This window comes from Danio rerio, chromosome 5, assembly GCF_049306965.1.
Source record: "Danio rerio strain Tuebingen ecotype United States chromosome 5, GRCz12tu, whole genome shotgun sequence".
NCBI lineage: Eukaryota > Metazoa > Chordata > Actinopteri > Cypriniformes > Danionidae > Danio > Danio rerio.
The window spans coordinates 18,505,594-18,523,052 of NC_133180.1; the positions used below are offsets into that span (position 1 = coordinate 18,505,594).

The 17,459-nt window shown below is 35.7% G+C and overlaps 1 protein-coding gene across 8 annotated transcripts in view; it reads left to right on the forward strand.

The window, feature by feature from the left end:
* The first annotated feature begins 805 nt into the window (after positions 1–805).
* Positions 806–17,459, forward strand: part of chfr (checkpoint with forkhead and ring finger domains, E3 ubiquitin protein ligase) — a 32,945-nt gene continuing 16,291 nt past the window's right edge. For 7 of the 8 annotated variants that reach the window (XM_017356138.3, XM_021476266.2, XM_017356139.3 and 4 more), the window contains exons 1-5: positions 853–931; positions 2,577–2,709; positions 6,472–6,571; positions 9,062–9,171; positions 9,268–9,327. In XM_017356138.3, the coding sequence (XP_017211627.1) occupies positions 2,598–2,709; positions 6,472–6,571; positions 9,062–9,171; positions 9,268–9,327 (382 nt within the window). In that variant the 5' untranslated portion in view covers positions 853–931; positions 2,577–2,597. Of the gene's footprint in view, positions 932–2,576; positions 2,710–6,471; positions 6,572–9,061; positions 9,172–9,267; positions 9,328–17,459 lie in introns of all 8 variants that reach the window. The other variant, NM_001100015.1, reaches the window with a different exon arrangement.

Sequence of the window (17,459 nt, forward strand, 5' to 3'; positions counted from 1 at the left end):
TTTTTTATTATTATTATTCATTCATTCATTCATTTCCTTTTCAGCTTACAGTGCCTTTATTAATCAGGGGTCGCCACAGCGGAATGAACCGCCAACTTATCCAGGATATGCCACAACCCAGCACCCACACACTCTTGCACACACCTTCTTTTTTATTATTATTATTTTTTTATTGGTTTCAATATCAGTTAATAATAGATTGCAGAAACTTGGAACATTAGAAGAAAAATTAGATGTTGTCACATTCTGCATAATACAATTTAACCACACACCTTCTTGCTGTGAGGTGATTGTACCCACTGCGCCACCATGCTGCCCCATTATTATTATTATTATTATTATTATTATTATTATTATTATTATTATTATTATTATTATTATTTTTGTTGTTGTTGTTGTTGTTGTGGTTGTTTTGTTGTGAACTGGAAAAACAGATTAACAGTAATGAACTGTAGTACTTTTAAACAATCAACAACACACATACACACACACACACACACACACACACACACACACACACACACACACACACACACACACACACACACACACACACAAACATACTTAATTCTTTATTTCTAAATAATCATGATTACCTGGGTATGTATAATCTAAAAAATCACTCATTCAATGTTTCGTCAAAATTGGTTTTTATCAATATATGAAACCAACTCTCGTCTAGACATCCTTCCAGACAGGTTTTTGTTCAGGGCTTTTCACATGGACAGACAGAAGCATGGAGACCCCCTGCTAACTTCATTCCCATAGCCTCTCTCTCCCCCTCTCTCACTTTCCCTCCTCCTCCACTATCAGCTGATGCCTGAAAATGCCACTGCTGGCCAGGAAGTGCTCAAGAAAATAAAAACGAAACCACACTGAGGATCTAAGTCAACATGCTGTAATGCTCCCGACGTTCACGGACGCTGGTTTGGTTAGTACACTCAACACTTACATATTGATTTCACAGATTAATTCTGTTATTTTTAAACTGTGTCAGATGTGACTGTGCGCTAGCGAATAGTTAGTTAGCACCCCTTCGTGTAAACAGTGCGTTTCGTCACGTTGTTGTCGTTTAGCTTCCCAAAAACAAAACTCCGCTTGAAAATAGTCTAACCATATTAAAGCGTGTACATTTTCAAGCAGTATAATTTAATGTACCGGTCGTTTTGGGTTTATATAGAACTTGGCAGCTTCAGTTAGCTCATTAGCACACCGCCTTTTGCGTTACGACCAAACAACTGAAGATAATGTTTTTAGCTAAGTTAGAATTCTGTTTTTAAAGCCAGTAACGTTAATATTTAACTTGTAACTAATACGTTCATCTCAAACATTCATTTAATGTTTATACATGTATTAAAGTAGTAAAACGTACAGTTTTTAAAGTGTTACACTACTTCAGCAGATCTACTGCAACAGTAATAGAAATGGAATGAAGGGAGTATACACAACTTTATTCATTAGAACTTCCTAGAAAAGTAACGTGTCAATTTTAATGTAAGTTACAGTTCATAAAGAAGCTATTTGGATTTTGAAGGTAAAGTTAGTTTTATATTTGCACATTCATTCATTGACAACTTGTGGCAAGGTCTGAAATCAGTCTGAAACTGCATGTTAGCATGACTTCAAAACAACATTAGCACTATTTAATCGACTGTGAACAGTGTTGTATTTTGATAGTCACTGCTGCTAAAATTACTTCAGTATTTAGAATTCGCAAAGAAAACTTTTCTTATAATATAATTAAGAATAGAATATAAAGATATACTTTATATCATAGAATATAAAACCAACTTTACCTCAATTGTTTTATAACATTATAAAGGTGGTGCTAGTGCAGCATGATAGTGATTGTGATTTCACATTGTTGCTCTTTTCTAATTGGTTGAACTCTTGGTTCAAATAAAATCATATCATATTACTGTATGGACCTGTATAAGATTCTGATGGTATGATAACCCTGGAAAAAAAAAATCGCGGTTCCACAGTATTGTGATTACTGCTTTGAAATATGTTATTTTTTAATATCCGGGTAAAAAAAAACAACAACTTTCCTTCCCCTTTAAACACAATATATTTTATTTTGAGAAACATTTTTAAGTGTTTTGGAGCAGTAAACATGTCAGGCTAAATAATTCAAATGAATCATTGACTTCTGCTGTCTTCATTTATTTCAAAAACACAGATCTCTTTGCAATTTAAAACAGCATCTTTGGATACCATTTCTGCTGGAGATGCTGTTGTTCAAAAAAAAAAAAAAAAAAAAAAACGTAAATAAAAAAATCGTACACTTATCTTAGGAATGGTATAGCAGAAAATTCTAACGGCTTTAAAACCTTGACTTTTCCAAACCATGGTATACCTTGAAAACAGCTATGGTCCCATGCCTAATTACCACACTTCCTAAACTCCTTCTGCACTGTTTACCTTACCAGTAATGGCAAATGTAGTCATTAGCACTACGTTTTTCAACTCTTATTGCACAATTATCAGCATTGTGTGTGTATTCCTTTGTATTTATTTGCCTTTATGATGTATTTGTTATCTTTGCTTCATTTGTATGTGATGTGATTTGGCAGGTGAAATAAGGACGAGGAGAAATGACAAATCAGGACAGCGATCAAGCCTGGGGGAAACTGGTGAAAGTGGACGCATCTCCAGGTTCGGAGATAGTGCTTATAAATAGTGAATGCACCGTTGGGAGAAAGAAAGGTATGCTTAAAAAGAGTTTGTTTGCCTTAATTGCTTTGTCTTATGTGCAATATTGTTTCTTTTTAGTAGGGTATTCACTTTTATTCCCTCAGAAAACTTTCTTTTTTTTAAATTTTTTTTTCCAGATTTACTTATGACTTCAAATTTTACTTCTTGAATGTCATTGCTTATTACTCTTCCCCCCTCAAAATAATCAGTCTGAAGCAGTGTCTGCATGTATTCAGTGAACCCATGCCTTTCACAATACTCTCTTTAGTTTGGCAAACGAACCCCCACCCCAATAATGACAAAGGCGTCTATTGAGGACATGCTCTTGGAATATTAAGTAGTTTTTTTGTGTGTGTTGTGATGGTGTGCAGGGAAAGGTTGTATCCCTTTGACTCTGTCTGTGTCTGTCTGGTTTTGAAGACTGTCTGTTTTCCCGCTTTAATTAATATTAATCCATGCGTCTGTTTGCTTCTGCGTGCTTCCCAGTAACATCAGACACGGCTTATTATCAGAACCGATACGCTTCATTACTGTAATGGTGTCATTTTTAACCTTGCATCACATCACGCCACACTATACCTCATTTAAGATTGCATGTCTAATTTGTCTGGGAGAGAAAGTAATGGGCTGGGTCAGGATGAGAAAAGGTGCTTGATGAAAAGAAGAACATGCTTTATTGAAGCTGACGTAAATGTGTTCACAACCTGCTTTACTTCAGCAGTCACATTACTGAGGCAAGCAGGGTGTTAAATAAAATAATAGTGTCCAATTTGTTATTATGATTTCACCTCTGTGTGCTCATAAATTTACTAACAAAAATGCTTAATGTATCATTTTATGCATTCCCTGAAAATCAATTGTATGACCACGATATTGCTGTCAACTTGCAATACTGTAATATAGGGTTGCACGTTTTACCAGTACTATCTTAGTGGTACGATACTGTGGCTCCATAATAATGGTGGTGCTGCTGTAGTTTGTAAATGGTAGTATCGTCATTAAAGTTCCATCTACAATAGAAAATGTTGCATGTGGAAAAGTCACAAAAATGCTCAGAAGTTTGTGCAACAATAAGCCATTTTGTTTTAATAGTCTGTGGAGCCCTTTAAGGTTGCAAGCTTTCTGACGAATCGATTCATTTCTGCTCTTGTCAATATGATTTAGTAGCTACAACAACCGCGACAATCTCTTAAAAAGAACGACTCGCAAAGAGAAATTTTGAATTACTTTGGATTGTTACTAGGGCTGCAATGGTTCAATCTACTCACAGTTCGGTATGTATCACGATTTTAGGGTCACAGTTTGGGTGCGGTACGGTATGTACTATGTTTATAAAAAAATGGCTACAGAAAAATTCAAAGAACAATATACATATTTATAAGGGGAACAAACACACGGCAATGCAATAGGATTCACTCATATGACTGTAGATTTGCATGTTCTCTCGTTAATTAAATACATGAAGGGAATTTTAAAAATTGTATGCTCAATTAAAATGCTTTAGAAAAATAAAGAGAAAAAGCTTAAATTTCCCCCTTTTTTACCTACTGACACGACAAATAAAATATATTTATTGTCTGTTTTTTTGTTTTGTCTCTGTAATTCTATTGCAATGTAAAAGATCTGTCACAAACATAAATTCCTTGTATGTGTGAAAATACCTGGCAATAAAGCTCTGTTTACATTATGCTTGCATTACCAAGGCAACAATGCATTTTTATTACCAATTTTTCAGGGAGCTCCGTTATCATTTATAGCAACATAAATTAAACTTAAGCAAAGAGAGAGCATTCGACTCTTCCCTGTCGTCTTAATTCAGCGGGTACAGTCAGTCGAGAAGTAAACTTTTCTTAGTAGACAGCAGGTAAACAGAGTGAAAAAATAGTGAGAGCGATCGGGTGCAGAAGAACACCTGCATGAGCGAGACTGCCGTTCTGAGAACCTCCACACTCACCGACACATGAGGAAACGATGTCAACAACAAATTTACAAACTAAGAGGTGATTGGACAGGTCTTCACATGTGCAATGCATGTGAAAGGTATTCAGAAGCCCAAAGGTGGAACTTTTTAGTTTTGTTGCAGTTGTTTTTATCACCAATCCAATGTCAATAATGTATATTCTGAACCATGGATCAAAGGACGCACCGAACTGTGCTATAGCTGTTATTGTTAACTATTGCATTTGTATATTTAATAGTGATGCATCGAAAAACTTTCAGCCCATACCTATATTAGCCAATTGCATATAGTATTATACTAGCTATTTTTTTTACGTAATTTTAATAAACAAGGATCTATTTAATATTCAAATGTCCAATTTTCTATAGTTCTATAGTTAAGGGGAAAAAAAGTACTATATATATATATATATATATATATATATATATATATATATATATATATATATATATATATATATATATATATATATAGATATAGATATATATATATATTTTTTTTTAAGGTGATTTTTGCCATTTCAATGTTTCTATTAACTACAGTAACATTTATTTGGCATAGAATATACCATAATAATGTTATTAATATGGACTCTGAAGTGCAGTTAGTTTTTGTTGTTCTCCAAGATGTTTTAATCCAAACTAATCATTTTAAATCAATGGTTTTTATTATTTATTTTTAATGAAGCTTAATCAATGGTTTTATGGCTAGGCTAGAGCATGGTGCAAACCAGTGTACATGTTAGATGCAGGTCTAATATTGTGTACATGCAGGCATGCGTACATGCATGCATGGTAGGGCTGCACAATATATAGTTTCAGCATCAATATTGTAACGCGTGCAACCGCAATAATCACATCGCAAGAAATGTAAAGTTGATTCTGAATCATAATTGTCCAAGAGCAACATGACACATGTGATTTGTAACCGTAACAGTTTAACCTTAACAAAGTAAAAGTAAAAGTGTATTATTTGCATGTGTTTTTAAGGCCTGTGACTAAGCATTTCAGGAGAGTTTAAAACATTTGGGCACAAAAAATTATAAAGTTTGAAGGTGAAACAAAGATTCCTTGTATATAAATACTTAAACAATTTATGCAAGACAAATTGTTAGAATTTGTCTAATTTCTAAGCAAAAATAAGATTTTATTTACCCCATTGGCAAATCATTTCCAAGAAAAACTCTTCATTTCTTCTGAAGGTGAAAACAGTACTTTACTTGATCTAAGAAGTTTTAGATATTTGGACTAGAAACAAGACAAAACAAAGAAAGCAAAAGCATTTTTGCATTGTGATTATTCAATTTCTGTATCTGAATACTGTTAGATAGACCTTTTCAAACCATCTTCTAAAATTGTAATAATATCACATTATTTATTGAAGATAGTATCGCAATATCCTATATTTTCCAATATTATGCACCCCTAATACATTTATATTTTTTATTTATTTATTTATTTATTCCCCAATATTTAATGATTTTTGCTCTGAGAAAAACTCTAAACTATTGGTATTGTTCTTTCTCAAATTATTGCAGATATATAAATTAGCAAGTTTATAAATATTGGCATCTGATACATCTGTGCATCACGCTTTATTTTCTTCATGCAAAATCAAATAATTGTCAGTTTTTGCAGCTTTTGTTTGACCTCTAGCTTGCATTTTCACTGATTTATTTGAATCCAATTTATTTTTGGGACTTTGTTTTGAATGTAATATACTGATAAAGAAATAATAGAATGGAAATATTTATTGTTGTACTGTCTTTTTTTTATTATTATTATCAAAACCTAACAACCATATTTTGTTTGTAGATTGTGACCTCTCATTCCCAGCTAATAAACTGGTCTCAGGAAATCATTGCAAAATCACTCATGATCAAAACTCAGGAAAGGTGTGGCTGGAAGACATGAGGTGAGAATGTTTTTATATATATATATATATAGAGGGAGATCATTTTGTATAGATTTTGAAGAAGGATTACAGAAAATACAGAATGGAGTATTGAGTAGATTTACCAAAGTAATCTTGTCAATTGAAATTGATTACTAGTTAAAACCTAAAATCTGTGAAAAATCTAAATTTGCATTGTTTATTTTTCTAGCTCACATTTTTATTCTTTAGGTGAACAATTAATCCAGGATAAACTACTTGTATAAAATTGTTTCTTTTGTAATCTTCAATGGAATCATTTGACATCAGTTTGACTGATTCAGCATTAGTTTGTTATTAGAAAATGATGCCTAACAAGAAAGCCCTGCCCCTACTTAATATCTCATTTCAGTTGAAAGTACATCAGCATAATAAAATAAAAGTCTCAGCAACTTCTGGTTCACGCAGACTTTACGTAGCAGCAGTTGCCATTCATTTTTTTTAGTTCTATTAAGTTTTTGCAAATTATGCTGAGTGACTTCTAATTACATTATGAGTGAATTCAATTAATGACATGCTTGGCCCTGCAGCACATATAGACTGTATCCAATTCCCTCGTGACTTTTAATCTTCATTTTGGTGAATAATTAATTGTAATTTGGTTAATAATCAGTGGATGGAGATACTCTAGTTAATCTCATGTATGAGAATGTATGTTAGCTCAACGCTGCTGCTGCTGTACATTTCCATCCAGTAATTAAGTGAGCGTGTCTGCTAGACAGTCGAAATGCTCTATGTTTTATACGTCGCTTAGTCAGCGTGTTCTGAATGGCAAGCTTTCTTCGCTACCTTGTTATCCTATGTTTTTGTACAAGTTTCTCTTTGCCATTTTTAACAAGGCTTTAACTGAGCACTTTAGTCTAGCTTTATTTATTTTTCTGAAAGAAAGAGTCAATATTTAGGTGGATAAGGTCTAACTGGGCCTACCAGGCATTTTATTTTTGCCTGGATAAATTGATAAATGGGTAATTTGTCTTCTGAGAGATGCTCTCTTCTAACATATAGGTCTGTGTGAATTTCTTCGATGTTTTCTCAAATTTTAGTTGTGCTCCAAATATATCTGGTACACAATGTACAGCAGAAATGTGGCCTTGTTTTTAAGAAAACACTCCACTTTTTTGGAAATAGGCTCATTTTACAAGTGACTTAAAGTTAAACAGTTGAGTTTTACAATTTTTAAATAAATTTTAGCTGATCTCCAGCAAAAATAGTCTCCAGCTAGCTGACAGCACTGCATAATATCAGTGCTCCTGCTTCAGCCATGGTATGGCAGCAAAGTTCCTTTGAGCGAATGGTCTATTCCAATTAATAATGTATGTTAAGCTAAGCTAAAAGTGCTTCTGCCAAACCCAGAGATCGGCAGAATGGATTAAAGATGGTAAAGCTTAACTTTTTAACTCTAGGTGACTTATTTCCAAAATTATAGTGTTCATTTAAGTGCACATGCTATAACATGTCACTCAGGCATCAGTCAAATTAAAATTCATCCAAAGTTCATCCTCTAAACTGAAACAAACAAACGAAAAGACCATAGGTTCCCTTAATTTGGTAACATTTCACATTTAGGTTCCATTGGTTCACTGTTCTTAGCTCCACCACGTTCCTGGAGGACCACCAGCTCTGCATATTTTCCATGACATGTTAACTAAACACACCTGATTAAGATCATCAGCTCATTAGCAGTTACTGAAAGACCTGTAATGGGTGTGGCAGAGAAAGGAGACATCCAAAACATGCAGTGTTGATGGGCTTCCAGGAACGTGGTAGAGAAACACTGCATTAGTTAATTTTAGGTCATTTGTTTTCTAACAATCGATAAACAATGAACAATACATTTAATAAAATATTTATTATATACTTTATTATATTGTATATATAAAGTGTTTATTTAATTTAGTTAATGTTAGTTAATAAAAATGCAGTTGTTTATTGCTAATGATTTTAACTCAAGGTGGATTAATGCTAACAAATTGAAATTTATCCATGCATTAGTAAATGTTGAGTTATGATTAGGGGCAAACAGAATCAGTGGATTTTTTTTGTGCTATTTCTGCACGATTTTGGCAGTATCATAACTAATGACTATACATGAAATAAAAATAATACCTTTATTTAATGTTTAAAATGCAAATCCAGTTAGATCAACTTATTTGGTAAACAAAGCAAGTCTCTCGTATAATAGATCTACTAAAAGACAGAAAACAAGCTGAATTGCAAATAAATCATATGAACATTTTTATAGTTGTCAATAATATTACTGAAAATATTTTTTAAATAATATAAATTTACACAAGTAAGCAAATAGACTCGATGGGCTAAATATGTGCGGAAATCTGCAGATTTCTGTGCACGCAGATTTCATGTGGGCCGAGCTATGATTAATAAATGCTGTAGAAGTATTGTTTTTTCCTACATGATAGTAATAAACCCTTTAATTAGTAACTTTCTGCTCTGATTGTTTGTTTGCATCAGCACCAACGGAACTGTGATCAACATGTCCAAAGTAGTGAAGAAACAGACGCACTTACTGCAGAACGGTGATGTCATTTACTTTGTGTACAGGAAGAACGAGCCAGAGCAAAGTGAGTGTTCACATTCATTAAGCATTTTCTGTTTTGGTAGCACAGATGCTTCCAAACAGATGAGCCATGTTGTTCATTTATGTTTCTGTTTTGCAGACATTGCTTATGTTTATCAGTCCATCACGCCACAGGAAAGTGCCTCACATGATGTTGAAGGTAAAAAGATATTAATTATGATGTTTGTATACATGTGTTTTGTACATATGTCAGCTTTGCTGTTTCATGTGCAGGATAAGTGAGATCAGCAGAAATGGTTATATGAGAGGAACGGCATGTTGCTACTTTTAGAATAGAGATTATTAAAAGTGCATAATTGTTCTTTGGAAGAAAATATTTTAATTAGAAGTTATTTTAACTGGAATTCCCCAAAATCGAGTGTTTATATCAATATAAACTTGAGTGTTATTAAATGTCATTTTGCTATTTTAGTTTTAGTTTTTATATATTATTTTTATATACAATTTTTTATATTTTATATTTCAGTTATATATTTGTGTTTGCACGTGGTGTGAAAAAGTGTTTGCCCCCTTACTGATCTCTCTCTTTTTTTTTCGATGTTTGCCACTGTTACAATCCTTGATGGCAATTTGTCTAGGGTATTAAAAGGAGTAACATAAAGATGACCAAAGTATAAACTGATGTTGAAAAATGGCAAAAGAAAACACCAAACAACAAATTAGCACCGCAAAAGATTTATTGCTCCCACATTATTTACAATATTTACAAACCATAAGATAAATTTGAAAAGAACCAAGACAAATAGGAGAGGGAACTGAAGTTTGCGCATGGAAATCAAAGAAATAAATATAACAAAAACATTCCCTTAATCTCCTCCCCAATCCACTAAATAAGAAAATAACAATATGAAAAGAAAAGTCTTCAGCGCAAAGCGCCCTGAACTTACTCTATCTAGTAAATAAAAATACAAAATTAGCGCACTTCGCTAACTAGTGTGTCTATACATCAATAATCCTGCGTGCAAATATGTATGTCACGTGACTTACTATGTTGTTCCAGATCTCCCTTGTCAAGTCACAGAAGGTTTTGAATGGAGCATTAGCGGGCTATAGATGTAGAAACACACGTCAGAACTCTCAAACAAATCTCACTCAAAGTCATCAGTTACTCACTCAAAGTCAACATCAATAGATCTCAATCAAAGCACACATCAGTAACAGCGACAACGCACACGGACACCACCAAACAGACAACACGCCAAAACAACAACAGCTGATCTCTCCCCGTTGCCGCTTCCGTTTTTAAAGGGCTCTGCAACGAACGCGATTGGCAGAGAGAGAAGTCATCATCACACGGTTGATTAGGATTGGCAGTCCTGTCAGCCAATAGTGCTCCAAAGTAGGCGGTACCTGAGAAAATGACAGGGCCGGTACAGAGAGAGAGAGAGAGAAAGAGAAAGACAGAAAGAACATACACGCAGCAAAACTGTGCGGTTCGTAACACTCCCCCACTTAAGAATAAACTCTTTTTCAAAACAAACAAAAAAAAGTTTATACTCGTGACAGTGCATCCGCTAGAATATTCTCAACTCCCTTCTTGTGCCTAATATCCAGGTTGTAACTTTGCAAGAAGAGTGACCACCGTGTCAATCTCTGATTGTGATTATACAACTTTGAAAGAAATGTCAGTGGACTATGATCCGTAAAAACTATCAAAGGCTGTACACTACATCCAACATATACTTCAAAGTGTTGCAATGCAAAAATTAAAGCAAGTGTCTCCTTTTCAATCACAGAATAGTTTAACTGATTCTTGTTAAACTTCCTCGAAAAATAACTCACCGGGTGAGCTATACCCTGCTCATCATCTTGCAGTAACACAGCACCAGCGCCAACATTACTTGCATCAACCTCAAGTTTGAATGGACGATTTAAATCAGGGGCTGCAAGAACTGGTGAACTACTCAGTGTTTTCACACTCTCAAATGCATATTGGCATTTTTCATTCCACACAAACGATTTAGAAGGGCTTAAGAGTGAAGTTAATGGACTAACCACAGACGAGAAATTTCTACAGAAGCTGCGATAATAACCAGCGATTCCGAGAAATCTTCGGAGTTCACGCCGCGTCGTAGGAACTGGGCACTCAGATATAGCCTCAACTTTCGCTTCCACAGGTCGAACTTGACCATGTCCCACTTCTTTTCCCAAATAAGTCACCTTCGCCTGACCAAACTCACATTTTGCTAAGTTAAGGGTCAATGAAGCACTTGCAAAATGTTGAAATACATCACGTAATGACTTTAAATGTTCACTCCAATCTCTGGAATAAACAACAACATCATCCAAATATGCGCTACAATTAGGAATACCAGCTAAAACAGTGTTTACTAACCTCTGAAAGGTAGCAGGTGCGTTTCGGAGTCCGAACGCCATGGCCGTATATTGTGCAAACGCATCTGGAGTGATAAAAGCAGCAATATCAGATGCTCTAGACGAAAGTGGTATTTGCCAATAACCTTTCAGCATGTCTAATTTACTCACAAAGTTGGCATATCCTACATTGTCAACACAATCCTCCATTCTAGGAAGTGGATAGTTGTCAGGAACCGTTAGTGCATTCACTTTTCTAAAATCTGTGCAGAATCTAAAAGAACCATCAGATTTTGGCACTAAAATACATGGAGAACTCCATGGACTAGAACTAGGCTTAGCAAGACCATTATCCAGCAAATAGTCAACCTCTTGTTGCATAACTGAACGTTTTACAGAATTTACTCTGTAAGCGTGCTGTCGGACTGGACGAGCATCTTTGACATCAATGTCATGTTGAATGACATTTGTGAGTGTTGGCACATCATTAAACAGACACTTAAATTCAGAAATTAATGTCACAAGATCGCGTTTCTGATCAACAGTCAAGTTTTTAAAATGTGAATCAAGATCTTTTAAAATCTCAGAATTAGACAAACTCACGGTAGACTGAGAAATACTTGGAAACATAAGCCCATCTTCATCAGCATCAACAGGATTTTCTGTCACAGCAACAACAGAAATAACAGCATTATCCGTCATTTTCTCAGCATCATCCTGTGCCCTCGAATGATAAAGTTTAAGCATATTCACATGACAAGTGCGTGTTTTTCGTCTTCGGTCGGGTGTACAGATCACATAATTAGTCTCGCTCAATTTTTCTTTCACTTCGTACGGTCCGAAAAATTTAGCTGACAGTGAAGAACCAGGTATAGGCATAAAAACAAGAACTGCGTCACCAGGCTTAAAAGAACGCGCAACTGCCTTTTTGTCAAATGTTCGTTTCATTTCTTTTTGCGCACGGGCAAGTGAATCTCTAGCAATTGAACAAGCGGTCTGCAACCTTGCTCGAAACTTCGTTACGTACTCTAAAACATTCGTTTTTGAATTGTCAGTTTCCAGAATTTGATCTTTTAGAACCTTCAAAGGTCCGCGCAATTGGTATCCATAGACCAACTCAGCTGGGCTAAAGCCGAGTGACTCCTGAACACTCTCTCTAATCGCGAACATCAGCATTGGAATACCTTCATCCCACTCATTACCAGTCTGCATGCAATATTTCCTCAACATCGACTTCAAAGTTTGGTGAAAACGCTCCAGAGCTCCTTGGCTTTCTGGATGGTAAGCACTGGAGGTGCGATGTGTGATTCCTAAATTTTCCATGACCTGTTTGAAAAGCTTGGACATGAAATTAGTGCCCTGGTCACTTTGCACTATTTTAGGCAAACCAAAAGTCGAGAAAAACTTAACTAATGCCTTAACAACAACAGGTGCAGTGACTTTTCTCAAAGGAATTGCTTCAGGAAATCGAGTGGCTAAACACATCACTGTGAGCAGAAATTGATTACCACTTTTGGACTTTTTAAACGGACCTACACAGTCAATAAGGACATGTTCGAATGGATCGCCAAGAACAGGTATGGGTTTTAACGGTGCTGGTGGAACAACCTGATTTGGTTTTCCCGCAATTTGACAAACATGGCAAGAACGGCAATAACGAGTTACATCACTTTTTAATCCAGGCCAGAAAAAGTGTTTTAAAATCCGATTGTAAGTTTTCCTTACACCCAGATGACCCGAAAGTGGATGATCATGTGCCAAGCATAACACATGTGGGCGATATGGGGCAGGAACAACAATCTGATAAAAAGCATCCAATTCTGCCTTGTCAGGTGACGAACACCACTTACGCATTAACAAGTTGTTGTCTAAAATGTAAGCGCTTTGTTTTGTTTTGGCCAAATCAAGTGAAATTGCAGCATTAAAAAGTGTAGTCAATGTTTTGTCTTCTTTCTGTGCAGTGATCAATTTTTCTCGTGTGATCTTTAAATGCAATGAATTCTTGTCAGTTACATCATGCAAAATCCTCACCTTTTCTGGTTTCTTTTTCTCAAAGTTCAAATTTCCCTCTCCATTTACAACAGAAGGAAAGAAAGAGTCATTCAATTCAATCTCTTTGCGCGACTGCGCACGAGTGACAGCGCACACAGGAAAAACATGAGGATAGGCTTCACCCACCTCATCAGACGTGCATTCTGTCGGTTCATCCAGAACTTCTAATAACGGCAAGACTTTTCCTCCGGCTAAATCATTGCCCAGGATAAAATCTACCCCTTTCATAGGCAGTGAAGAACAAACTGCAACACGGACAAATCCAGAACAAAGATCACTTTTTAAATGCAGATTATGCAAAGGTCTCTTTACACATCCCATTTCAATTCCTTGCACAATTACACTAGAATGACATGACGTCTCATCAGAAAATTTGATCGCACTTTCAACAATAAAACTTTGCATCGAGCCTGTATCACGAAGCATTGTGATTTCCTTTTGATCCTCATCATGACCAGTCAGAGAAATTAACCCCTTAAGAATAAAAGGACGGAACGTCTCCTCTACCTTATCTTTTGAGATTTCAGCCACACTCTGATTAAAAGTCTTTACAAAACCTACAGGTTTAGCTTGTGATTGTTGTTTTCGTTTAAGTCGGGGGCAGTCAACTATTACATGACCTTTTACATGGCAATAGTAACAGTTACGTTCATCGCCAACTCTTGGTGCATTATTTTTCGAGCGCACAAACTGTGTGTTAGATAAAATTGGAACGGCAGGTGCGTTCTCCACACGTGAGTGAACAAATACGTTCTTGTGAGTTAAAATGAATTCATCAGAGAGAACAGCGGCATGTGACAATGAATTTACCTTTTGTTCGTTAAGATAAACTACCACTCTCTCAGGCAAACAATTCTTGAACTCCTCTAAAAGAACAAGCTCACGCAGTGATTTAAAATCTGCCACATCACTAGCTACACACCATTTATCAAAAAGCGTGCCCTTTTCTCTAGCAAACTCCACAAAAGTTTGATTAGAAGTTTTCCTATGCGTCCTAAACTTCTGTCTATAAGCTTCGGGAACTAATTCGTATGCACGAAGTATTGCTGATTTAACTGAATCATACTTTAAACTCTCTTCAAGTGATAAAGTAGAATAAACTTCCAAAGCTTTGCCTACAAGTTTACATTGCAGTAACAAAGACCAGAACTCAGGTGGCCAGTGCAATGAAGTCGCAATGCGTTCAAACGCATTAAAATAAGAATCAACTTCAGATTCTCTGAATTGTGGAACAAGCGCAATGTGCTTACTCACGTCAAAACTTGAAGTGGATGAAGTCGACACCGGAGATACATTTGAAGAAGAAGAAGCTGGAACTGGCTGAATAGCCTCCGCAGCCTTCTTTGAAGCGTCCAACTCGAGCTGGCGCAGTCTCACCTGCGTATCAGCCTCGATTTCGAGTCTGCGTATCTGCAAACGCAAGTCAATTTCAGCCCGACGGGTGTGCTCTTGCGCATCATAATAAAGACGTGCCATGCGAACTTTCAGTCGCGCATCATCTCGTGAACCTATGGAGAATGGGGAGAACGGTTCAAACGGTGGCAAACCAACATTAGTATCAACAGCGGCCTCCACCCCTGCTTCTGCATCTGTACTGCCACTACACACGTTCTGATCTCCCATATCTAAAGAAGTCACCACCTCATCACCAGGGCTTGCATGATCAGCCGTCTCATCCATTTCAATATTTGGCGTGATAAGAACATTAAGCTCAACCAACTGCTCTGTTAACTTCTGCTTAATTTCAGCTTTACGATCCTGTCTGTTAACTACCAATTTAAAATGATCAGCAATCAAAAACAAGTCTTGTTTCCGACAAACGTCAAGCAGCTCCAATGAAGGACTCTTAACAAATTCCTCTAAACTGAACATTTTAAATTAAAGTGTCGCGTGCTCAAAAGGTGCTGCAAACTGCTACTTCTGCAACTTACCTAAATGTCAACTACTATACAGCAATTTCTGTTGCCATCAACACAGCTTTTCTTTGGTCATTTTTCTCAAAGATTACCATCTGATAAATTTAAGAAATATTAATTTCAAAAATTACTTTTTAAAATTTATTTCTTGATGAATTCAATTTATTCCAGATGATTTATTTTATCTTACCTTAATTGATCTTATTTAATGTCTCAGATAAATATCCTGGATGAGGCCCCATTTCATGTTACAATCCTTGATGGCAATTTGTCTAGGGTATTAAAAGGAGTAACATAAAGATGACCAAAGTATAAACTGATGTTGAAAAATGGCAAAAGAAAACACCAAACAACAAATTAGCACCGCAAAAGATTTATTGCTCCCACATTATTTACAATATTTACAAACCATAAGATAAATTTGAAAAGAACCAAGACAAATAGGAGAGGGAACTGAAGTTTGCGCATGGAAATCAAAGAAATAAATATAACAAAAACATTCCCTTATGGTGTCAGAAGTGGGTTTATATCAGTTTATACTTTGGTCATCTTTCATGTTACAATCCTTGATGGCAATTTGTCTAGGGTATTAAAAGGAGTAACATAAAGATGACCAAAGTATAAACTGATGTTGAAAAATGGCAAAAGAAAACACCAAACAACAAATTAGCACCGCAAAAGATTTATTGCTCCCACATTATTTACAATATTTACAAACCATAAGATAAATTTGAAAAGAACCAAGACAAATAGGAGAGGGAACTGAAGTTTGCGCATGGAAATCAAAGAAATAAATATAACAAAAACATTCCCTTAATCTCCTCCCCAATCCACTAAATAAGAAAATAACAATATGAAAAGAAAAGTCTTCAGCGCAAAGCGCCCTGAACTTACTCTATCTAGTAAATAAAAATACAAAATTAGCGCACTTCGCTAACTAGTGTGTCTATACATCAATAATCCTGCGTGCAAATATGTATGTCACGTGACTTACTATGTTGTTCCAGATCTCCCTTGTCAAGTCACAGAAGGTTTTGAATGGAGCATTAGCGGGCTATAGATGTAGAAACACACGTCAGAACTCTCAAACAAATCTCACTCAAAGTCATCAGTTACTCACTCAAAGTCAACATCAATAGATCTCAATCAAAGCACACATCAGTAACAGCGACAACGCACACGGACACCACCAAACAGACAACACGCCAAAACAACAACAGCTGATCTCTCCCCGTTGCCGCTTCCGTTTTTAAAGGGCTCTGCAACGAACGCGATTGGCAGAGAGAGAAGTCATCATCACACGGTTGATTAGGATTGGCAGTCCTGTCAGCCAATAGTGCTCCAAAGTAGGCGGTACCTGAGAAAATGACAGGGCCGGTACAGAGAGAGAGAGAGAGAAAGAGAAAGACAGAAAGAACATACACGCAGCAAAACTGTGCGGTTCGTAACAGCCACGCTTATCTTTTAGATCATCAAACAAATGTAAAAATGAGGGTAGCACTTTATTTTGATGCTCCATTTGAGTATTAGTAGACTGTCTGCTTAATATCTGTTGATACTGCTGCTAAACAGACATCCAACTGACTATAAGAAACTTTGCAAGTACATGTCAACTTACACTAACCCTAGACCTAACCCCAACCTAACAGTCAACTTATAATCTAATGAGAATTAGTTGGCAAGTAGATGCAATGTAACTAAAATTCAACAAACGGACCATCAAAATAAAGTGTGACCAAAATTAGTAAACGCAAGTAAACGCATCATGCCATTTTTAAATGAAGGTTTTCACACAGGGAAATTTTGTATTTTCTTTTCTCTTAATAATAAAAACATTCATTTCAAAATGGCATTGTGTGTTTACTTGTGTCTTTGGTTTGATGATCTGTGACAAACATGCCAAATCAAAATTCACACTACTTTATATATGTATATTCCATTTAATGTAGTTTCCATTTACACTTTAAATTACCAATTTAAGAAATTCTCA